The sequence below is a fragment of the Cyprinus carpio genome, unplaced genomic scaffold (assembly GCF_018340385.1).
Source record: "Cyprinus carpio isolate SPL01 unplaced genomic scaffold, ASM1834038v1 S000006615, whole genome shotgun sequence".
Classification (NCBI taxonomy): domain Eukaryota; kingdom Metazoa; phylum Chordata; class Actinopteri; order Cypriniformes; family Cyprinidae; genus Cyprinus; species Cyprinus carpio.
Genome location: NW_024879254.1, coordinates 735,040 through 760,032, shown reverse-complemented (window position 1 = coordinate 760,032; position 24,993 = coordinate 735,040). Strand labels below are relative to the sequence as shown.

The 24,993-nt window shown below is 36.5% G+C and overlaps 2 protein-coding genes across 2 annotated transcripts; both read right to left on the bottom strand.

The window, feature by feature from the left end:
- Positions 1–14,950: 14,950 nt before the first annotated feature.
- Positions 14,951–16,150, bottom strand: LOC122144208 (putative leucine-rich repeat-containing protein DDB_G0290503). The gene is made up of 2 exons (XM_042754935.1): positions 15,775–16,150; positions 14,951–15,670 (listed from the first exon to the last, which is right to left on the bottom strand). Exons 1-2 carry the CDS (start codon positions 16,130–16,132, stop codon positions 15,333–15,335), a joined length of 696 nt encoding a protein of 231 aa, XP_042610869.1. The 5' UTR covers positions 16,133–16,150; the 3' UTR covers positions 14,951–15,332.
- A 211-nt stretch (positions 16,151–16,361) lies between these two features.
- LOC109077443 (butyrophilin subfamily 1 member A1-like) lies at positions 16,362–18,005 on the bottom strand (the record flags this gene model as incomplete). The annotated part of the gene is made up of 5 exons (XM_042754916.1): positions 17,710–18,005; positions 17,259–17,286; positions 16,824–17,165; positions 16,592–16,671; positions 16,362–16,391 (listed from the first exon to the last, which is right to left on the bottom strand). Coding segments are annotated over exons 2-5 (471 nt in total), but the record flags the coding sequence as incomplete, so codon positions are not given.
- Positions 18,006–24,993: the final 6,988 nt, after the last annotated feature.

The window sequence follows — 24,993 nt, the reverse complement described above, 5'->3', positions numbered from 1 at the left end:
CACTTAGTTTCAACCTTTCAGAACTTTATTTTCGTTTGAATCATGGCAGGATAATCATCCCATAAATGTGATTTTTTTTTTGTTTGTTTTTTTTGTGGTTGATATTATGTGATGGATGTTTATACTTTTTTATGTTTTTTGTTCTTTGCATTAATAAAAAAAAGAAAAAGAAAAAAAGCTTCCTCGCGGTGATTTGTAGGCAATACGTCGTGCCTTGTATTAATAAATATGTAAATAATATTTGGACCTCTCAGCTGTAAAGATGAGCTCTCAGGAGAGATTAATGGAGCAGGCATCATCTTCCTCCTCCGCTTGTCCTTCAAGGCAGCTTGAAGTAAGCTTTTGTGTTACTGAAGTAACCCCAATAACATAGATACAAGTTTCTTTCATGTTACGGTGTGCTACAGTTTCTTGCGGGTTATTATTGTCATTCAGTAACACAAACTTACTGAAAGCTGCCTTGAAGGACAAGAGCTCATCTTACAGACTACAAGACGATCGAAGGCCAAATATTATTTACATATTTAGTAATACTAATCACTGCGTGAGAGCTTTCCAATATGCGCTGCCACTGAGTGGCGTCTGTACTTCCTGGGTCAGAGAGCACCTGTCCATCAAAAAAGCTCACTATCCGATCAAGGTAGATCACTGTTAAGCCCGCCCTTACGAGAAGCGAAGCCAAAAACGCAAGCGAAAAACTTCTTTCTGAGAGATATAGCGAAATCTGTGTGTAATGCATTCAGAATCCATGATTAATGAAAAACGAATCTTTGAAAAACAGTAACAAAGAATTAAGCATATTTGAAGAGCCTGTTAAATTTGATGCGACTGAGTTCATTTTTTCATTTTCGTGTATTTTCTTCTTTTAACTTTTTGTAATGGCATATTTTGATGGTTTCCTACCATGAAAAAGTTCGTTCCAGTTTTATAAAGAGTTACGTTCAGTTTTGTAAAGTTGCGTCTAGTTTTATAAAGTTACGTTCATTTTATAGAAGCAAATGTAATTCCAGGCTACTCTATATGCATCTTTTAGAGACAGATAGCACAAAGTTGCCTTTAAGGGTACTACTGTCCTAGTGACAAGCTGTGACTGCAAATGTTTTGATATTTAGCAAGTAGGTGAAATTAGACAGCAACAATGTTCAACTTACAGATAATGAGTTTGCTTTTTTATTAAAAAATGCAAATGATTAAAAAAAGACAAATGGAAGCTTAAAGGTGTCATATGAGGTTGCTAAAAAGAGCATTATTTTGTGTTTTTGGTGTAATGCAATGTGTTTATGTGGTTTGAGGTTAAAAAAAAAAACGATTTTCCCACTATGCTAATGTACATTATTGTTTCTCCTCTATACGCTGCCTTGCTGAAGCTGATAAGGTCGATTTTTAAAAAGTTTATCGCTCTGAAAAGCTTAGGTGTGCTCTGACTGGCCAACTATCCAGCGCGCTAGGATTGGCTGAATAATTCTTCTGGCGCGTGATGGAAATGTTAGCCCTAAACACTATGATGCCGTGTGTGCTGGCCAGATTGCAGGATAAAATGTCAGGACACGGAGTGATGGGAGATAAAACCAATAAAACCCATTACTAAACAAGGCATTTTTGCATCCAGGAGTAGTATTACAATTACTGATTATAATGACTACTGCTGTCTTTTCACGCGGTTGCAATGCGTGATCGCGAAGCCGCATAAACATCTGCATATGTGGATCGGAGAAAAGTGACAAACAACAAGCCTCGAATACAGTTACTCTACACTGCTCAAAAAACTAACTAGCTTGAGATCATCAGTGGCAAATCCTTTAATGTTACATATGTAAAAGCGTGCTCTACAGACTGTGTGTCCAGAAGCACCAGACTGTCCTTTACCTGGATGGAATTTGCCCCCCACTTTATAGAAAACAGACACCGGCATTGTAGAGGCTATTTCTCAGAGGAAACAGTCCTTTTCCTCCCGCAAAAATGCGCAGCACACTTCTGAATATTTTAGGTTGAACTGTTCTGGAACAGTGTTGTAAATACAACTTAACCACTGATTTCTAGTCGCGTCCTCTTTTTGGAAGGCCAAACAAAGTAGCTTCACTTTCACAACTAAACACAGCGTCTCCACAACATGACGCCGGTGGCAACAGCGAGAATAAAAGTTACCCCTTCTTTCTTTGCATGAACATTTGGCGGCGTTATGCAAATCAACATACCACACAGTGATGTAGACATGTGGGGGTGTGTTAAAACAAGGACGTTTTAGGTAGGGAGTGGTTAACTTTTAACTTTTATAAAGAATATCTCTTTGGATTTGAGACTTAAGCCCTCGCAACTTTACAGATCTTCTTTATTCACCAAGAGCTTGTAACACTCCAAAGAGAAAAGGAAAATTTGAAATCCCCTTTAACTTTGACCCCTTTAATAACTTAGGCGACAGTTTACCCAAAATTTAGAAAATCTTGGTCTTTAATCATCACATCACTCATGTCTTTCCAAACCCGTAAAAATCTTCGTTCATCTTAGAACACAAAATTAATATATTTTTGCTGAAATCTGAGAGCTTTCTGACCCCTGCAGCATGCAATGTAAAGTGACATGTCTAAGGGGCCAGAAGTGTAGTAAGGACATCAATAAAATCTCGTCCATGTCACATCAGTGGAATTAACTGTATTTTATGATGCTATGAAGATATTTTGCTAAAAGCAAAGAAACACAAAATACCGATTTTGCTGGTCTGGTTTCAATACCGTGCGTCAGCGTCTTTGTATGTTCAAGAGAGTACCACGATGCATGCGTGGTGCTGCTGATGCAGGAGCCGCATTCTGACATATGAGAACTCCGGCAGATGCGCTTTGCACCTCTGAGCCAGGGCAGAGAAATGCACACGCGATGTGTTGTGGTGCTGTCATGGAACGACATGGCAGAGAATGACACAGAAGAGAAGAAATTGTTGTATAAATTTGTATTTTGTTTTCTCTTTTGCACACAAAAAAAAAGTAGTTTTCGTGAGTTTCAAAATTACAGTTGAACTAATTGATGCTGTCAAGGATGGACTATTTTATCGGCTGTCTATACTATACCTCTTGTCTTGGAAGAGGTAAATTACTAAAGCATTAAGCAAGTATATGCAGGGCTGAAAGTTTTGGATTACATCAAAATATCTTACCGTGGCTCCAAAGAGTGAAGGCTTGTAAGTGGATTTAAAATGACATAAGTGGTGGTAATTAATGACATGAATTACTGGGTAAATTCATCTTTAAATGATTGTTACTTTATATAATATTGGATTGAGGACCTCGATAAAATATAAGGTCTCAGTTATTTATAGTATTTATTTTTGCAGTTCATGCTGTATTAAAAGTGAAGCTGTTGGTTAGTAAACGGTTTTATTTTTCACTACTCTTTATAAAACCATTGTTTGGTTGTGTTGAGTGAGAAATTTCTATCATTGTTTCTTTGATGTGCTTGTTAGGAAACATATTGTTAGAATTACAGTGAAATCAAGAGTAAAACAGTAGAATATGGAAAACAGCTAACAGTAATATAGTTAAAGCCACAGTTAAGAGTAACGTGAAAAATAAAGTAAAGTTTAAACCAGTTAAATGAGACTCATGGTACTTTGGAGCAATCAGGAAAATTTCAGGAAATGGAACTTCGTGCAACTTTTTACTACACATATTTTTTGTAAGATTGGTGATTGGATTAAAAATATGATTAGATCAATACATGGAGGCTCCTTATTTCTCATGCTACACTGATTTACACTCTGATCAAACACTTAACAATCTCTGATTTCAGTTCATTCCACAAGAGGTTAGAGCTGGTGTAGAAATGAACGGCAGGCAGAAACACTCACATTTCCTTATTGTTATCTCTGCTGTCCCACCTCCCAATGGTGACCTGGACACAAGCAATCACCAACATGTGGACATCTTCAGCGACCTCCTGCAGCTGTAAGGACACACCTCTCCAGACTCAAATGCATGACTCATTATGCCTTCTGCTGTCTCCCCTCTATCAACCGGCCTGTTCTTATAGAAACACACATGTCTGTTTCTTAAAACCATCTGATCTCCCATATCATTACCTCGATTTCAGGAGACAGGTGACACTGTATATGGAATCTGATTGGAAATTCCTTCTGGTGGTGCTTATCTTTTAATTTCATCTTGTAAGTGGAAAACGAGAGAAAATGTGGACTCGAACAAATCATCTATTATCTTTATATCATATCAATGCATTTTGAGTATGAAGGAAAATAATTATTTTAACAGCACTTACCGTTGATTTGAGCCACCATTTGTCTCCTAAACAGGAAACATAAAGTACAAAATGACACAGCAGAATGATTCCAGACTGTCACTTTACTATTCACTATTATTCCATCATTAATGTAAATTAGTTTTAGCGAATTTAATTTAATGACTAAATGTGAATGTAAATTGCACTTACGTACATATAAGTGCTTCTCTAGTTATTGCAATGGTTATTTTGAACAGCTGAAGTTGCACGTAAACGGTAAAGTTTAAACACTTGCTAAACGTTGCATTAAAAGTAGATATAGATTAGTGATATGACACCCAGTAAGCAGCGTATGTTCACTCATTAAGCTGTAGCTACTTTGTTCTCATACCAGAAGCTGAATTTACTATGCTATGTTCCTGGATCAACATCTTTAGCGACCTTGGAACAACATTGTGATTAACCAATCTGATTTGAAGAACCAATTTATGGTTTCAATCTCACAAACTCCAAAATCAGTGTTTGGTGCTTGTACATCAGTGTCATTCATCTATAATTTCCTCAGATTTAGGGGGATTACTCATGCGGTTAGATTTGTTTAGGGTTAGGTGTAGGGATATGGTTAAGACTACATTTTTGGATTAGAATGTTGTTCCAAGGATCAACAAAATATGCTGACAAAGGAACACATCTAATTCAGCTAAATCAGGACGACCGTTGTCGCCCGCCGATCGGTCTGCGCAGCGCTGCTTCAATTCGAAAACACCTATTGTTTCCGAATTCACGTGACGACCCGAAGCCTTCACTTTTCTGTTCAATCAACTGCCCATTTCGCTTTAAATGGTTGGAAACGTAGTTCTATTGACCACCGGGTGCAAATGGTAATGGTAAACGAAATGAGTTCGCTCGTTAATAATCAAGTCCGAACTAGCACAGGCTAAATCTGGAAGGTTTTTGTGAATTGGGGACAGATAGAGCCTATATACGTTGATAGACAGTGTTTTATCACACAACTCATAGAAACCAGCTTTCCATTAAACGTTTATTTTTGCATTGAATCACATGCATTGTAAGAGAAGCACGTCGTCTTGTTATGAAAAAATGCAAGGACCAATGACAATATGTAGGCCTAATGTTACCTTATTAGACTTCGGTTACCTTATATTTTGTCTAGGCTATATGTGCCATAGCTTTTACTTACCTTTTTTTTTTTCTTAAGATCTGCTGCCTGCGGTTCTCTGCCAACAGATGAACTGAACAGACCCCTGAATCCTTTCACTTTCGCTTTCTCCTCGAGTCCCAAAGCATGCAGCTATGAGATACTGCACAGCACCAAGATTAAATTTAAACCTCCTCATTTGAGCTGCCTCAGCAGTCTGTTTTTTCGGCCGAAGTCACCAGGGGTTGCCATGGTTTTTCGCAAATAAAACACACCCATTTGTTACTCACAAAAGAGTTCCAAAAACTAGCCCAAAGTGTGTTTTTGAGAGGGGTCCTCCAGTAAATTTCATCAAAAACTAGGGGCTAAATATCACTTTATCTGGGTCGCTTTCAACCCGCGGGACACGAAAGATCTGATCTTATCGGAGAGGTATGATGAGACACCAAGCCAGTGCCATACCCCAATGCAAAACACTTACACCCTTTGCGACTCGACGATTTAAGAAGGGCAGCATGATCCAGCTAAATCACTCAATAGAATATGGGAATCAATATGGGTAACAAAATTCATTTGAAATAATAGATGCAAACTGACAAACGCAAATGTACTGTCAAAATGGCATGGTATTGCCGGGTATTTAAATTTACATTTTCCCATTACGTGCAAACATTTTAGTGCAAAATTAAAATGAAAATTCAGTGGAGACTATATAAATTTACAGTTGCCATTTTCACACTAAAATTACTCTAATTTTAATATGTAAAATTAAAAAACATGTTAATGCTTTTATACGTTGCAAAAGTAAAAATGAAAATGTCTTACCCAAATTGATTAGATAGGTTTACCATGTCCAAGCAAAAATTTTAGTCAAAAGTTAGCATTTGAATGCCAATTTTCCTAAATGCATTTTTTAGACTTACGTGTAGGACACTTGATGAATTGCATTTTAATCGTGATACCAGGTGATAATTGTAGCAAAATCCAGTTGTGTGAATTTCCAAATGCATTCGGAAGCCTAATGTGCCAGGGCAAAATGGTTGCAAAAATTGTGATTTTAATGTCATTTATTTTTAAATGCATTGACACCTTACACTTAAGACGCTTTCGAATTGGATTTTCATTAAATACCACACAATAATGTAGTTTAAGTCAATTTGGATTTGAAAATGCTGTCCGAGCCGAGCACACCCCCAACTGGTCAATCATTATATCAGGGGGGGCTTGCAACAAGATGCAACATAGGTCTATATTCCCCCTGAACCAAACCGCCTTTTCCCCCGGCCTTCAGCATCTCACCTGTTTTACACTCCGATTGGAGGCACATAATCAGACAGTGCAAATTCTTACACTTTTACCGGTTTGCTACCCTATTTTATCCTTATTCCTATAATAGATCATCCGTATAATAGTGTTCTCCGAGCACCTAAAGCGGTGCAGGTGCCTCGCACCATCTCACTGTTACACGCAGAAGTGAGGCACGTAAGCAAATTCTACCCTTATTTGCCACCTTACATTAAATTTTATTTCCTCTCTTTTTATCCGGTAACATAGCACATGTTCGTGGCACCTGTCCTAAACGTACATGCCCCTGCCACAAAGCTTTTCACTTTTTTCTGCCACTGGACACCGTGATTGATTGCCATGATGTTTTAATAGTAAGTTTACCTCACTCTGTCTGTGGAATGATAGGGACAGCTGCGGTCTACAGTAGACATCTTCAGTCTGTTCAACGTTTTCAACCCCCTGAATGCATTGTGTTTCCCTTCTAGAGCAACAGTGAGCGCGTTTTCACTTCAAGTTCTTGTCGGATTAATATCATTATAAAGATACAGTATATAGATATTCTATCGACTGTATTGGATTGGAAACAAATTAATAATAGTTTATTATGGTTGGTGTTGTTTGGGATTGGTATAACAGTGCTTAAAAAAATATGATCAGACTATCTTGACCTAATAATATGCATGCAATTTATATGCTTTTTAACATCATTAAATGTTGTCCATGTGAAGCATTTTTGATTTTTCCTGTAATCAAGTAAATGTGTCCTCCCGGTTTGTGTGTAAACGAAGATAATGTTCATTCTTCTTACTGCCCATAGTTTAATCATAATACTACACCAAATACACATCAGTGTCTTTGTGGTACACAATCAAAAGGGGTTACAAAATTAATTTGCTAGGACAGAATTGTCAGGGTACAATTTAAAAGGGTTTAGAAAATTGTTTAACATGTGCTGTAAGGATACAAATGGAACTTACATTCCTGTCATTTAACTGTCACATAGGATAGTTCGTGCATTCTGTACTTTTTTTTTTACAGAAGAAATGCAGTTTAATGTGTGACAACAACACCATACAGTCTGTTCAGCACTCACTGACAACTTTAACAAACACAACAAACAGTTTAAACTGGTATATCCAGACTCAATCACCAACCATCCTAGTTCTTACATATTGTTACATACAAACCAATGAAACATAAGTTCATTGGTTTATAGTTTCACAAGCAATCTATTTTGCAATCAAGTTGGTAAAGTCTGGTCTGATGCAGTTCACACAAGGCTGTGTTTTGGCTAAACAGATAAAAATCCTGCAGTTTCTGCTGGCACAGCTGCACACCCTGTCTAGATATCATGAAAACAAAAGAACACAGCCTATGGACCCCCCCCCCCCCCCCATCCTGGTGCTGGCCTGCTTGGTTGTTTGTCCTAAAGTGCTTGGAGACTTTAAACTTTGTTCTGAGTATCATTAAGAAGCAGTTAAAGGAATAATCTCACCCATTTATTTATCTTTTTTTTTAAATGAAAATGTTCTTCATTACTATCAGCGCCCGGCGCTGGGGTGGGGCATTCGAGGGCCGTGCCCCCCCTAGCGTTCATTGATGCCCCTCCTACAGGCCATGGCGTGGCCAAAAAAAAATATCACTTTTAGTCATTATTTTAATATTAAATGTTCAACTGTAACTTAAATTAAATAAAATAAAAGAATGGGGAAAATGCATAATTTTGGTTGTTTCATGGCAAGTTAAGCCGAGTGTTCAGACCTGCACGATTTTTCAACGTAGTCAGATTCACTGTTGTTTTCACACTGCATGACTATCTTGGCCAGCATTCAGTCGCTGCTGTGTTCACACTGCACGATGATCGGCGACAGAAGGTTTTCACACTGCATGACTTTACAATAGGAAGAATCGCCGACAACTCTAGGGACTTGTTGAGATGAAACAAAAATCTGCGCAGAACCGATCACCGGTGATCACCGCGAGTAATGCATGCCGGGTTAGAAAAGCATCCGAGTTAACGTCCGCCTTGCTCTGATGTCATGTGCTGGACGTGTGCCGAAAACGCTCGCTGATGGCGATGCGGCTGTGTCGGATTTAGCAGATAGACGCAGTTGCTCTCCCACCGACTGCGCTATTCAAAAGCATGATGGGAAACGACCGAGTGACTAACACAGCTTAAGCTCATTGGTTTCAGACAACTGTGATGCGCGGTTCTCTCTAAAATTTTTTTTTTTAATCTGATTTCATGTGATTATGTATTTAAATTATGCATGCATCGTCCCAAACACTATTGACCAGTGCTATTATCCTGTGTGAGATATGTGTGGTTGTCCATATTTTCCTATCCAAATCTAAACATACATGTTTGGATTAAAGTAAAAAAAGGATGATAAAATTACGGCTTTCGTATGGAATTAAATAGCAAGCAACCTTGAGTGTCCTTGTTTATAATATTTATTTTCCATATATAAAAGCAACAGAAACTGAATTTATATCATGTTTATTAGCAACACAGCACGTGAGTGAAAATAACGCGATATCTGACTTTTGATCTCGTAGGTATCGGTTTCCACTTCCGAGAGCTCAGAACTGTCCGTCTTGCCTGACGCTTATTTCACTCCTCCCTCCCAAAAAACAACTTTTGTTGTTTTTTTTTTCCCCAGCCGGGCGCTACTCTCGCCTACATTTCAGGCGCAGCGCGGCGCATCTCAAACAAGCCTTCTGTCTGGCATGCAAACTACGTTTAAACAACCAACACACACGCGAGGATGTGACAAGGAATACACGCGATATCACGCGTTGCCAGACCGGAGTTCCCCTTGAGACTGGGGATAGCTTCAGATGAAAACGTCAAACAGACGCGGTTGCGCTGCCAATTTCGACTAAGTTTTCTTCCAAATTCTCTGATCGCTCAGATCGGCGTCTTTTGATCATTCACACTGAGAGTGATTGTCATTCGATCTAGGTGAATAGAGCACCGATTTGCCTTGTGGAGTTCGGCCATTTGTTCGGCGATTAATCAAAACATGTAGGCGATGCCCAAAACTGGCTAAAATCGTGCCAGTCTGAAACGCGGCTTTACTAGTCTTCATCATGGTTGATGCTTATTGGTCGCAGTGTAAACTTGTTACATTGATTTGCAGCACCTGCGCCAAAAATCCATTTCAAGTTTGAAGAACAGTTTGTTCGTCTATATTATAGACAGTTGTTAGCAGCTAATTTTACAAATTTCTAAAAAAAAAAAAAAATGGATTTACGAAAATGTTTTTAGACATCCGCAGCCTCGTCAATCAGCAGACTTAGATACTCCAGCCACTACCACCAGTACCACTGGTCCTATGAGAGGCCGATCGAGCTGGCCATTGCTTCTGCGAATGCTAGTAGCTCCGTACAACCCCCCAAAAGATTTAATACCGCCAGACATTTGTTGTGATGATGTCCAAATCGTTTTCTGAAGAAAAAAGCCTTAAGTTTCAGAAATCATCCTATACGAAAAAAGCTTTGTTCGATGGGATACATGTTTTTTTGCCGGAGTATTTTCAAAGCTTCAAAACTGATTCAGTTGGTTTTACTTTTTTGTCGTCGGAATGTTTTTAAATTATTTAAGTATAAAACAGATATTGCTATTTATTGTAGGACTATTTTATGTTTCTATTTTAGCCGATATTAGATTTATATTATTATTTGCCTGCTGTGTTCTGTTGTTTAGGCTATGCGGTTCTGGGGCGGGTGTTCCCGATAACGATGTAGCCTAGCCGATATTAGCCTTTTAAAAGCGCTCTCTACGTGCAAGGTTATGAAACGTTAGCCGCAAATTCCTCGCTCGTTTCCCAAAAATGTAGGCTACTGAAATCGAACGCCGCGGAATAGCTTACTAGTCTGCTACTTGAGTCGATGGCCAGTGCGCCAAGTGCTGAAATAGGCGATACCTAACCTTATATGGAATCGTATTCTGAACGTTTTAACTAACATTCGTCATCTGTTGTGTATTAGGAATCAAGACAGGTATGACAATAAAAAAATATATAATGACATTCTTGTCATAATAAACAACTCCATAATTCACTGGGATAAGGAGGCGGGAACCGGCGCACCTTCAATAAAACTTAATAAACAAATCAAGATAAAACATCGCCGACAGCCCCTCATGGGCGACTGCCGCGCACAAAAAAAAAGCCAAACACAAAATAAACCCCAGGCCTTGGACTCTCTCTTCGCTTCACCGTCGTCGCTCCTCTTTGGTGTTCCTCCCAATCTCCTCCGTGGGAATCGATACCGGTTGAGTGGGGCAGGTGTTTTGGCTCATTTGTTTCCCAAATAACTCCACCGGCCTCGCTCCGTGCCCACGGCTTCTCGGCGCCCGCACCCTACCTCTGTCACAATTCTATATAGATAGATCATTTGACTAACATTCTCGGGTAGATGTCATTCTATAATAGATCATTGTAGCTAATGACTTCTGTGCCGTATCCGGTCGTCAAAACAGCAAATTTCAGCGCTGCCTTCGGTTCCTCTTTTAGATACCAACTCCAGTCGAAATCGTTTCATTGTCATTCTATATAGATATTTCAGCTCTAGGTCGGGGATTTACCATTCTACATATGCTGTTGCCAATGCCGGTCAAAAAATAGTTATTCAACAACCACCGACAGTGTCCCCCCCGCCGATGATCCAATGCACCCTCCAGTAGAGCCGCCTCTGACGCCCGAATCTGATACTAATATTATTCTTCATTTAAGCACAAAAATTAAACATTAGAACCATCATTCATACATTACTGCAATCATCAAACGGAATATGCCTTCACTATAACTCATTTAATCTGGTATTTTGTAGTTTGTTTAGTTCACATTTGTAGTGCTTAAATCCAAATCACTTTTCAGTTTCTGTTCTACAATTAAAATGCAGCCAGATCGGGTAAACTGGTTATAAACAGTTTCTGTTTCCTGTTTACAGTAAATGCCGCCCTTTACCCTTTAAAAACTTGTTTGTGTTTTTTGCTTATGCTAACTGTATCTTTTTTCATTTTCTTTTGGTAGTTCGAGCAGTGTTACAAATGGATTTTAGGAGATGTACAGTGCAAGGAATTCAGACTTTTTTTTTCACATTCTTACACCATGGCCCATAATTGAACAAGATTAAAAATCTAAAATTCCAAGGAGTTATTGGTGAACAAAAAATGCCACTGTATTAATTTTTGTTCTCATATTTATACGATATCATACAAAAGCAGGGCAGAGCAGTATTACCACTATAGTGCTGATTTTAATCCCGAAATACCACAAATTTAAATGTGATTTTTTCTACAACAGTTCAAGTAAATAAAAGGTTCATATTGTGTTGATATGTATAAACAAAAAAACAAACCACTCACTAATACATAAAATTTTACCCACCTTATATTTTAAAACCTCTGCTGTCAGGCCGTCAAGGCTCCCATAACCTTGGTACAGTTGGTACACTTAGTGGCTCGCCTTGGTGTTTGACATGCACTCCCCTCAGCATAGGCAAGCGAGGATATACCATTCCCCATAGTGACCGCTAGAGGGCACAGTTTGGCGTTCCTTGGAAGGTATGTAACCCCTGTTTTCCTGAGAAGGGAACGAGACGCTATGTCCTCTCTTTTTGCCATGCTTCGGATAAGTGAGCTCCAAATGAAAAAAAGCAGAATGACGTGTTCTCTCCGGAGCCCCTTTCATCCTGTGGTATTCAGCCCAATGACTATATACTGAATATTCTAGATCAGTGGGTAGCGCCGGTAATGTCAAGGGTCAGGGGTATATTCTGGCAAACGGTTTACTACAAATCACTTTTCGCAATCGGCAAAGCAAAGCAACTGTTTTTTTTTTTTTTTTTTTTTTTTTTTTTGGTACACGTACGACTACCAACACGCGATGGGTAACTCCAGCACAATGTTCCTCCGTGTTTTCCCGCACTATAACATATAACAGTATAGGCTAAAGGTTTGAGAAGTAGAAGGCGGTGGCCACAGTTAAAACCATTTCAAAGTTAAAGTTCATGCAAACAGATATTAATAGACAAGTTTCAGTCAAATATTTATGGTTTAGGCCTATAACAAAACCCAGTGTTAAAGCCAGAGCGCATTGGAGCATTAGAATACTGTAGGCCAGGGGCGTAGATTACGAAACATTTAATATCACATAAATTCCTCCCACGCACTTTTTCGGGCAAGTGTGTTCACAAGAGGTTTCAAGAGCCGGTGGTGAATAAATATAGATTTAAAACTCAAAGAGACAGGATAGTCTGTGCATGATTTGATGTTTTATTCGGACCCAGAACAAGGCGAGATGAACATCGCAGAGCACTAAACACTCATGCAGTGTGTGTTATATTCATACTTGGAGCCGGGGGGCGCTCTCGCGCAGAAAGTCATACCAGGAATTTTGCTTAATATGGACAAAAGCGTCCAGAGTATTGCTGTATGACAACAGAAACGTTTGGAAACATGGAGACATTAAACTATTACGATTGCGACAATATATGGTTTATTTGTGTTTTCAAGTAATCTCCAGGTAATAAATAAAGTATATGAACAATGCAGTGCTAACTGACATAGCATTTATTATGGCAGAACCATTCTGCCTTATGTGATAAAAAAGTGTTGTAGTATATAAACAAATCATACTTATTGATTTATTGTCTAGCAGTTATCTGATTTCTAAGCCTATTAAAAGAAATAAGAGAGAAAAAATTTAAGTTGCCTATACGTTTTTGAACAGTAAAATTGTTAATGTTTTTAAAGAAGTTTTTTTTTTTCTGTTCACAAAGCTTGCATTTATTTGATCAGTTAAAACAGTTAAAAAAAAAAACTAAAAGAAAAAAATTTAAATAAACGTTTTTCTATTTGAATATATTTTTAAAATGTAATTAAAAAAATTAGTTGTTATTTCAAAGCAATTTTTTTTTTTAGCATTATTGCTCCGGTCATATGATCCTTTCAGAAATTCATTCTGATATTCTGATTTCCTGTTCAAAAAACATTTATTATTATTATGATGTTGAAAACAGCAAAGTAGATTTTTTTTTTTTTCAGAATTTTTTTTTTTTTTTTTTAAATAGAAAGTTCAGAAGAATAGCATTTATCCGAAACAGAAATCTTTTGTAACATTATAAATATCTTTATCATCACAATATATAAACAAAATACAACATATATAAATAAAAATATATATATATATATATAATTTCCAATATATATATATATATATATATATATATATATATATATATATATAAAAACATAAATCCTGATCTTATTTACCCTAAAATCATCAAAGAAATATATCATAAACCCTTATCATTGGATCCTTCTATTCATCAAAGAATTTGTGAATACTCCTTAAAGCCCTTGTCCTCCTCTATAGAAAATGGCTGAAAGTCACAAGCAATCATTCTCACCAGAGCCTCATCAAGTTTGCTTTGTCTTAATGGATCCATTGGTCTTGTTACAAATCTGCTCATTGTAGTTTGTTGTTGTGGCCTCCTTCTGCTCCTTGGATGGTGGTGTGTGCTGCTGGTGTACTGGAAGCTGTAGATGTGGTCAGCGTGCCAGACAAAGCCGTCAAAGGTCCAGCAGAAAAATTGCTGGTGGTAGAAACAGCTCCAGCTGCTGCAGGGCAATCATCTGCAGTCTCTGTTCTAACATGCTCATTTAACATAAAAAAAAGCCACTTAACCAAACAGAATAATTAATCATATCAGTTTTAACCTTATAGTTCTTAAAACATCTAATGTTTTTATAACACACATAAAGTGCAATGAATATCAAATCATTCAAAGAAAGCCATAAACAAGCAAAACAAAGTAATGAGAAACATTGCCCGTTTTTCCCCCCTCAATGACGGGATGAATTGGCAACCTGAATGAGTAACAGCAATCATAATAACATAATATTCACATTCGAATGGAGAAACTTTACAAAATTTAATAGTTTCTGGACCTGATGCTAACCTTGGGCGTGCATATTCAGCTGACTTTGTCTAAACTTTATATAATGGAGTCACTCACTCCATATACCTTAGTGTTTAATCATAATACTCTGCCAAATACACCTCAGTGGTCTTTGTGGTATACAAATCAAAAGGGGTTACAAAATTAAATTGGCTATGATAGAATGTCAATGTACAATTAAAAGGGATTACAGACTGTTTAAATCTGCTGGGTAGCTGGCAAACATACAAACCCTCATTCACACACCACAGCCTGCAGCAACCTAAACTCAGAAATGACATCTGATCCTGTTACATGAACACAGTTAAATAAAAAGAAACACACATTTTATTATTATATACCACATTTACTGAGATTGTAGAGGAAATGCACAGTAGTAAAGTATCAATAAAACCCACAAATTAAATACAGTAAAACTTAAAAGGACACCACCACAGAAACATTGCCGTTACTAACATATACTGACATCTGTTATATCTGTTATTTCTTGGGATATTGTGAAATTTGATTTCAAAATTAAGGGGGAAATCTTTTGTTTTAAATAATTTTATGCTTTTCTTGTTTTGTTTTTATTCTTAAATGCAGATTTTTAAAAACTCTGCACCAAATGCATGTCCTTAAAATGGAGCTACCCCAATGTTTTGATGCCTTAAAATATTTTTTTAAAAATCTGTTCCGAACATTTTAGCTGTTATTTCTCCAGATTTGTGCTTTCAGTTTCCTTTTCTTTTGATTGACATTTACTGGCTTCCAGCTCTTTCACTTTGTTTTCTGGGTGTTTCATTTTCTCACTCAACATTTTGTGTATATTCTCCAGTTGTGTGTGTTTCCCCTGAAGCTGATTTTGTTTCTTTTCAACCTCTTTGACGGTTTGCAGCAGTTTAGCATTTATGTCCTTAAGACGTCTATCTTTGTCTTGAAGTTCTTCATCAAGCTTTTCTTTCTCTTTCTCCAGATCTTTAATCTTTCCATCTCTTTCTTCTAGAAGAGATTTTGTTTCTTCAAGACATTTGGATTTTTCATTCAACTCTGGGAGAAGAACAGACAATCCCAAATGTAATGCCAGGTTATGTCTTTAGCAAACATTCATATTAATATGTATGTGCTTGATAAAATTTGATCAAATTTCATACCTGAAATCCTCAACTGCTCTTTCTTCTCCAACATCTCCTCTTGTCTCATGTGCTCCTGTCTCAGTGTCTCCAGCTGTTGTTTACTGGTTTCCATCTCTTTGATTGTGCATTCCAGTAGTTTCTCTTTCTCACTCATCTGTTTGCTCATATTCTCCAGCTGTGTGTTTTTCTCCTCAAGCTGAATCTGTTTCTCTTCGATGTGTTTAGTTATTTGTAGCAGTTGCTTTTCTATTTGCTGAATGTGTGATTCTTTCATATCGATGCATTTTTCATTTTGCAGGAGACCAGATTTTTCGGTGATTGTTTCTAGTTTTTGTGAGACTCTTTCCAAATCCATTTCGGATGCCTTTAACTGCATTTCGGTTTGTTCCAGTTTTTTCCCGAAAACCTTGAATATTGTTTGGTGAAGTACCTTCACATAATTCACTTCAAGCTCTGAAAAAGGAAATCAAACTAATGATGTTTAGTCTTTCAAATGAAACTGAATGTCTCCCTAATGGGTCTTTCATGATTTGTAACAGACAAAGAAAGTAAACTTTAACAACACCCACCTGTTATTAAAGCAGATTCCTCTATTTTTCGCATTTTTCTGATTCTCTTTCCCAAGTACTGTTTGACTGTGAAATTATAAAGAAAAAAACAGTCCATTAAGGCTCTACAGTTACAGATGGAAACATAGAGATGGTACATAAATATTTCTTTGTTAAAACGTTCACATAGAGTTGAAATAACTGATTGGGGAAGCACTTCTGATTAGAAATGGTTCAGTATTGCTTTTGGTACTTTAGTGTTAATGTACATCTCAACAAAATCTTACCTCATGTAGTGTCAGATGAACTTGTCTACCTTGAATCTTTGATGGCTGATTCACAGGTTGGACATCAGAGTCTTTCCATGCTGCATGAGGGAACAAAACACGATTTGAAAGATGAGCGTGTGTTTGATTGGATTTGGTGTAACAGCTGACTGATTTATGATTTAGTTCACTTTTAGTTCACGCAGGAGATTGTTAAGGACATTGAGCTGATGTAGAGTTATGGGATGCTCACCTTCTTCTTCTTCTACTCCTATTGTTATCTCCTCTGTTCTGTCTTCACTGATGACCTGACACAGGTAAACTCCTATGTCTGATTCTCTGAACTCTTTCAACTTCAAGGACACATTTCCCCTGTCCAGGTCCTCAGTGGACAGACCTTTTCTGCCCCTGTAGCTCCTCCCCTCTGTCACCTGTCTGTTTTTATAGAGACACACACAGTCCGTCTCTTTAAACCACCTGATCTCCATGTCAACAGCACTGATTTCAGGTGACAGGTGACACGGTACAGTGACATCAGACCCCAGTTTGACCTCAGCACTGTGAGCTTCCTCAGGGACAATAAGATGAAACTCATCTGTGAAAGAAGAGAAAAACACATTGACTTATGCTATATTTTGAGTAAATGAAATCATATTCTGTTGTGAGACAGTATTATTGTAAGACTTACTGCTGCTGACAGTTGCCATTATTCTCTCCTAAATAGTGACAAAAACATTCAATGAGAGAAATAAATGATTTCCATCTAAGCACCCAACATCACCCCATCATAAAATAATGACGTAATATTCATATTATCTGCTTTGCTCTCTTGATAATCAGCTAGTAACAAAATAAACTGATTGACTGCTTATAACCTGTTTATGTTTAATACTGTAAGCATTGTAGAATGTACGTCATTGTCACAGTAGCATAACAGGTCTGACTACTGTTTAGGACAAAATGTTTGTTCTTATGAATAATTTCGATCAACAGAATTTTTTTTCTCTCAGTAACAATGGCTCATTTTAAGAATGTGCCATGTTACAAAAAATTCCACTTCTAAAAAAACATTTCTCTAAACTGTGTTCTTTAGAGTTCTGAACACAAGAACACAGTGTGTGAACAGCTCCTTGACTTACCTTTTCTGTCTAAAGTCTCCTGTCTCAGTTGAAAAGTGTGCAGAGGGCTTGAAGTTGTCACAAGGGTTACAGCTGTGTACAGAAAAACTGTGTATGTGAAGAAAAACTGCAAGTTACTGTCTTTGTCTTTCCTGCTGTTGCTTGTGAACACTGTCACACTAGTTAAGCATTCAAATCTCTTTCACTTTTACTGTACTTTTACACATACTTTCACTTGCACACTCCCACCAAAAAAAACAGCTCTTAGCTTCTGCTGTTTATATGATTTGTTATGGGAGATTCACTAGTTATTTGTGTTTTTATCAGGTTGTTTTGATGTCCATCATGATAATGAAAGGGATTTTTTCAGCAAACTCAAAACTGATTTGGATGTCTATTTAAATCTATTTAGTTGTCAGTTGCTTTGACTTGTTGCCTAGTTTTCTGTTTAAGAACTTGAACAGCTTTACCTGATCCTGTATCTGACTCCTACATCAATTTTCTCCAGTATCACCACTCTGCCCAACCCCATTCTATTAAAAATAAAGTTTTGTTACCTGAATAGGCCAATGTCTGCGATTTATCATAACCTAAAACTGTGAACTTTGGCAAATATGTAGCTTAGCACATTCCTGCCATTGCTTTTAGACCACTAAGACATAAAGTGAAAACTAATCTTGTTTTTCAGCTATTCGGATTAGATGAAGCCCTATAGTGTTGAAATAGATTCATGTGAGATGCTTCAACCATAAAACAGTAGATAAAAAAAATATATATATACCACTTGATGGCAGTAGAGACCAGGCATGTTTACAAAGAGACCAGGCGTAATCTTATTATTCTTTAGAAGAGAGGCAGAAATGCTATTACAAACACCCCAGAATACCCCGCAATCAACATTTAAACACCACTCAAGGGTTAGAGTGGTGCAGAAGGTGCATTTGGAGAGCAATTAGCTGTTACGAATACTAATATTTTCCATACTTGACATAGGTTGATTTGTGTGGAGCCCTCTACTAGGAAACTGTATTAAATGCAGCCGAATAAAATTAAACTGCGAAGCAAAGAAGCCTGTCATGTAAATGAAAATAATGCATTTTAAATAGGGAGATACAGCAATCACAGTCCAAACCAAATGAATGATAGCAGTTAATCAGTAATAGAAAAAAAATCTTTTCACACACCTTTCCCGGCAGAAATGGTTTAAATTATTCACTCATAGCTTGCGTGTGGCTTAAGAAAATGTAATACGGATTTAATGACCTTGGTAATCATTTCCTGCTGACTGGGAGAAAGAGCTGTCATCCCATTAAAACTGAGTGGAAAACATAGCAAGGTGACATTAATACAATGTTGATTTTTCATCCATACCATCAGTTTGGTTGAGACTGATATTTCAGTGTTTAAAATATGTTAGTCTAGATTAACATTGACATTTTTCTGAATTATTTATTGAATCACCTGACATACACTTCTCTGGCATAATTTCAAACAATCATACATGTACTTTATTATTTCTCTATTCCTTTGTTTTATAGGCTTGTTTTGTTTGATTTGACACACTTAAAAGTGTACCTTGCTTTAGTAATATTGGTAACACTTTATTTTGATGGTGCCCTAGACAGTCTGTCAGATTATAAGTAACGTTGCACCTATGTCAACTCGCATTAGAGTAATAGTAGCATATCAGTAGACTGTCGATTAATATCGGCTAACACTTTATTGTAATGGCTCCCCAACAGACAATCTAATGATTTTAAGTAATTTTGCAAGTACATGTCAAATTATTCTATGAACCCTAAAGTAACAGTCTACCAATACTTAGCTAATACTCTGAGTTAGTTAATTCTCTCTCAGCTAATACTAATGAGTTAGTTGACATGTAGGTGCAATGTTAGAGAATGTCTAAGGGGAACATCAAAATAAAGTGTAACTAATATTTATTAGGAATTTATTGATTAGAGTTCCAACAAACTTTCTTGAAGTGCAAGTGACATGAGCAAGAATGTCACACTTTATACACATCCCATACTTAATGTTTGCATAGCACCTTGCGCTCTTTCCTTTAGTAGGAGTAAAGGCAGATGAGAATGGACAAATAAAGAAACGAGAAGCACCCTCCTGATAATGATGACATTGATTATACTTTGTAGTTGACAGCATGATTACCTGAGCTGGGAATTGATGCTATCCTATGCCTTATATCCTGCTCCCTGATTAGAGCTTTATCAGGTAATAATTCATTTTCCTCGAGCAGTATCAAATGTGCTGAATGTTTAGCCTGTTCCAGTTTAAACACAATCAAAAAACTTGTGGGGAGTAGGGGGTTGAAATACCATCATTGTTTCAACATTAATTGTGGGTGTAAAAGTGACCCAACATCACTTCATAACATTGGTTCAGTGACATTTTCATTGATTTTTGTTGTTGTTGAAATATCACCATTATTTAAATATTAATTGTGGGTTCAAAAGTGATGTTGAACCAATGTCCCTTCATAATGTTGATTCAATCACATTTTCACAATGTACACTCGTTCAGCGGGCCTTATTTCACTTCGACAGCTCATCCATGAACTTGATTTCTGCCTGAGTCCCATCTGATTGTGTCGGCTGTGGGGATAAAGACGACAACTCCCATGATTCCAGACTCAGTCACGGCGTCATCAAACTACGCTTTTTTGTTTGTTTGAATACACACAAAAGTTAAATATTGTGCCTTTAATTGTAAGTGCAAAAGTGATGTTGGACCAACATCACCTCATGACATTGATTCAATTACATGTTCATTGACTCTCTGTTGAAATCTCACTATTTTTTCCAGATTTTCCAGGGTGCAAAAGTGCTATTGAACCAATGTCACTTAATAACATTGATTTAATTACATTTTTATTGATTTTTTTTGTTGAAATCTGAAATCTTTGTTTCAACGCTAATTGTGGGAGCAAAAGTGACATGGAACCAACATCACTTTATAACATTAATTTAATGTAGTTAGCATTGAAAAAAAAATACAGCAGATGGGTCTTTGACATTCTCTGAGTCAACAATGAAACACTGACAGCAGTGTCCATGTCTATATGCCGCTTAATCTATTTATCTAGCCAGGGGTAAATGAATCCCAGTATTCTTTACTGATGCACATTTAAAAATACAAGAATGCCTAATTCTAATTAACTAGTCTTGCACTATTCACTGTAGTGTAAACTAAGTGTTTCCAGATGGTCCTAAATGGAAAGACAAAATGTCTTTTGGCAATATATTTGAGCTCACTCACTACTGAATAAATCTGGAGAATGCCTTTTGCCAAATATGCTTAATTTGTTGGCAAGCTGAATTGTGCACATTGTGAGTGTTTTACATTACCAGCAGTCCACTAGAAACCCATGTTTCATTATTTATGCTGTATATAAAATATATTGTCACTCTTGCTGACACCACAAATTGAACCGTTTAGAACACTTGTATTTATACCCCACACAGTGCCGCGTTAAGCCTTTGTGGGGCCCTGGGCTAATGCTGCTGGGCTAACACAGAATTGTGTCGGGGCCCCCCTAGTGTTCGGGGCCCTGGGCTGCAGCCCATGTTGCCCATTAGGATAACGCCACCCTGATCCCCCATTTACTCTACATAATGTGTAGGTCTATATTGTAAATTATTTATATATTGTGTGGCCTATTCTGAATCTGTACATTGTGTGCATTACACTCTTCTGCTAGATCTGCTGACATTTTGTTGAGTGAAAAAATTCTGCAATTTTCCACCCACCATTACACATGTGGTATTGCATGTATATGGTGCACTGACAATAATTTGTGAGGATGCCAGAATCACATTTAAACAATGTAGTATACAGAGCACACACACACACTAATATATATATATATATATATATATATATATATATATGTGTGTGTGTGTACTTAAAATTATCATACAATCTCAAATATTTTTAGTAGTGGAAATTAAATCGTGACAACTAGCTAATTCAGTAAATGCTTGGTAATTGGTAACACAATGCTTTGATTAGCATTACAACTACTGAATGAGTAAGGCAATATAGAGCATTTCACATATTTGTTATCAAACCATGCTCATGCTCCACTCATCACCATGAAAACAATATAACAGATTATCTTCTAAATCAGCATAAAAAAAAAAAAACATTAAACACTACTAAATCTCCCACTTACACAAAAAATGCTGCACTGGAGTGTCACTCTGAGGTAGTATTATATAAGTACTAATTACTAATTATTAATACCTTTTTTGTACCTCTGAGATTGTGGGAAACGTAAATGTCCAGTTTCACTTAAATTAAAGTAGGTATAAATTAAAAGAGAGTTCATTAAACCAAAACAATCAAAAATTTTCAGAAAAAGAAAGCTAAATACTCATAAAAGTTTGAATTTAAAATTGTCCGTCATTATTTTGAGCATTTTACAGTGAAGCATATGCTGTAGGCAGGATGTGATTATTTCATTCCAATCATAGCCAAAGATATTATGACAATCTGTTGAGTTCTTAAAAATGTTGCTGCCTATTAGAGAAATGCATGGTACTGAACCCTAGCCAGGTGTCAAATTATTTTATATCTGCAAGAGCAAATTGAAATCTGCAAACAGTCTGAATGTTTGGCGCTTGTTTCATGATGCCACTTTAAAATTGATCTTTCTATAATTAAGAACAAATCCTACTTTTCAAAATTATGATGCTTAATTTTAAGGCATTACATGGACTGGCACCACATTACCTTACAGAATTGTTACATCCCTACACTCCTAGTCATAAATTGCGTTCCTCTCAGTCAAACTTGTTGGTTGTTCCTCAAACACATCTAAGCTCTACGGGTGATAAGGCTTTCTCTTTCTATGCTCCTGTCCTTTGGAATTCTCTGCCTCTTGAACTTAGGGACACTCAGAATTAGGATGTTTTTAAGGTTCAACTTAAGAGAAATGGCTCAAAACAACAACCCTACTCTCATGGCCAATAAACCACAAGAGCAAGTTCTGGGAATAAATGAAAATAAAAAAATGAAACAAAATTATATTTTAAGGGTGCTAAGCAGATGGGACGAATAGCCCTATAATTGCAACATGTCTGATGAAACAAACAACTCTGATGAAACTGTCTCAGTGCATGCAGAGCTTGTCCCACTTTGCTTCAAAAAAATTAAGGGAAATCAGAAATGAGAGTTCTGCCCAAAATTAAAATCTGCTGAAAATGTACTCACCCTCGGTCCATCCAAAATGTAAATGAGTTTGTTTCTTCATCAGAACAGATCTGTAGACATTTAGCATTACATCACTTGCTCACCAATGGATCTGATAGGTGCTGTCAGAGTCCAAACAGCTGATAAAAACATCACAATAACCCTCAAGACTCCAGTCCATCAGTTACTGTATAACGATCATAGCTGTATATCTTAGCCTTACATACCAAGCAGTGTTTACCATACTAGAATTGATTACCATACTAGGGTACAAATAATATGAATAACTCCTCACATATGTAGGTAATATATAGGTAATTATAAAATGAATAAATTGGTCTACTAAAATGTAGATTTGTATATATATATATATATCAGTCTACAGCCAACACAACTGATGTCTTTAGAGAAAAAGCTACTCACAAGATAAGAAAAAATGTCATTGAAAAATGCTTTTGAATAGATTGACAGCTTATCTGCTTTTTCAGGTTAAAGAAATGCAGATAACGATTATAATTCAGAAAGACGGTGATAATTTAAATTAATTTCCAGGCAGGTTCTCTGTGTTAAGTGCTGATTGAGCACTACCTGTCATGCAGCACCAACTTAATATTCACTAATATTGTTATTCACATGTTGCCAGTTAGTGTTTATAGAATTCCATTACACAACTATCACGTCCTAAGAATGGGACTTGATCGACAAGAAAATTGTTGGTAATGCCAGCAATCTTGAACAAATTATACCTATCAAACCTTAATTTGGCATTTAGTGGAATATGGCTTGGCTAGTGTTTACATGAGTTTGTGCCCAAAATCTCTGTTGGCTGACGGAGCTGTGGAAATGGTTTTAAACCAATTTTTGCACTTTATGGACAATCCCTATGACCACCTTCATGACCCTCACTTGAAGGCCTGTCTTGTGCCACCATAAAGAAATCAGCTTATAAAACAAGGTCTCACCACCACCTATTGTATTGTAATTTAAATATGATGATTTATTATCAAAAATAATACAAATAATCATAAAAATAATCATAATTGTATTTTAAAGAAAGGTAATGCTTTATTTTGATGGTCCCTTTTGAACATTCTGTTGACAATAAATAGCATTGTAGTTACATGTCTACTAACTCACATTAGAGTATTAGTAGACTTTCTGCTTAATATCTGCTAACTCTTTATTGTGATGGTCTCCCAACAGACATTCAAGTCAACTTATTCTAACCCTAACCCTACCAGTCTACTAGTACTCTACTAACACTCTTCTTTGTAAACCATAAACCATAGATCTTTTATTTTATCAGAAAATCTCCAGGAGAGCTCAAGACTTTTTGATGTAGATTTATAAATAATTCTCATTAATAATTTGGGGAAATGACTGGCAAAATGCATTTCAAATGCTGTTCTTTCAATAACAATTTGAATATTTTACTTAGTGTTGTATGCCAAAAACTATCTTTCTATAACTGGTTAACAGTACAAATAATAATAGCTTATTACATACTAATTAATAACTAGATAAAAAAGTTCGTCAAGACAAACTTTAAGTTGGCTTGAGAAAGCCTGAACAGAAAGTTTGAAAAGTTTAAAACGTTTGAAAAGTTTAAGAAGTTTAAAAAGTTTGAAAAATTTAAGAAGTTCAAAAAAGCAATTTATTAGCATAGATAGATAGATAGATAGATAGATAGATAGAAACAGTCAGATGATATATATATATATATATACAGTACAGGTCAAAAGTTTGGAAACATTACTATATTTAATGTTTTTGAAAGAAGTTTCTTCTGCTCATCAAGCCTGCATTTATTTGATCAAAAATACAGAAAAAAATGTAATATTGTGATATATTATTACAATTTAAAATAATTGTTTTTAAATTTATTATACTTTAAATTATCATTCATTTCTGTGATGCAAAGCTGAATTTTTTTTTTTTTTTTGAATAAATGCAGTTCTTTTTAACCTTTTATTCATCAAATATATTAGACAGCAGAACTGTTTCCAACACTCATAATAAATCAGAATATTAGAATGATTTCTAAATGATCATGTGATAGACTGGATGTTACATGTGACACTGAAGGCTGGAGTA

Coding starts and splice junctions, on each gene's coding strand:
- LOC122144208 (XM_042754935.1), bottom strand. CDS start 16,132: ATGCAGTTAAAGGCATCCGAAATGGATTTGGAAAGAGTCTCACAAAAA. Junction 15,671..15,774: donor AGAGCAGTTGAGGATTTCAG/GTATGAAATTTG, acceptor TTCTTCTCCCAG/AGTTGAATGAAAAATCCAAA.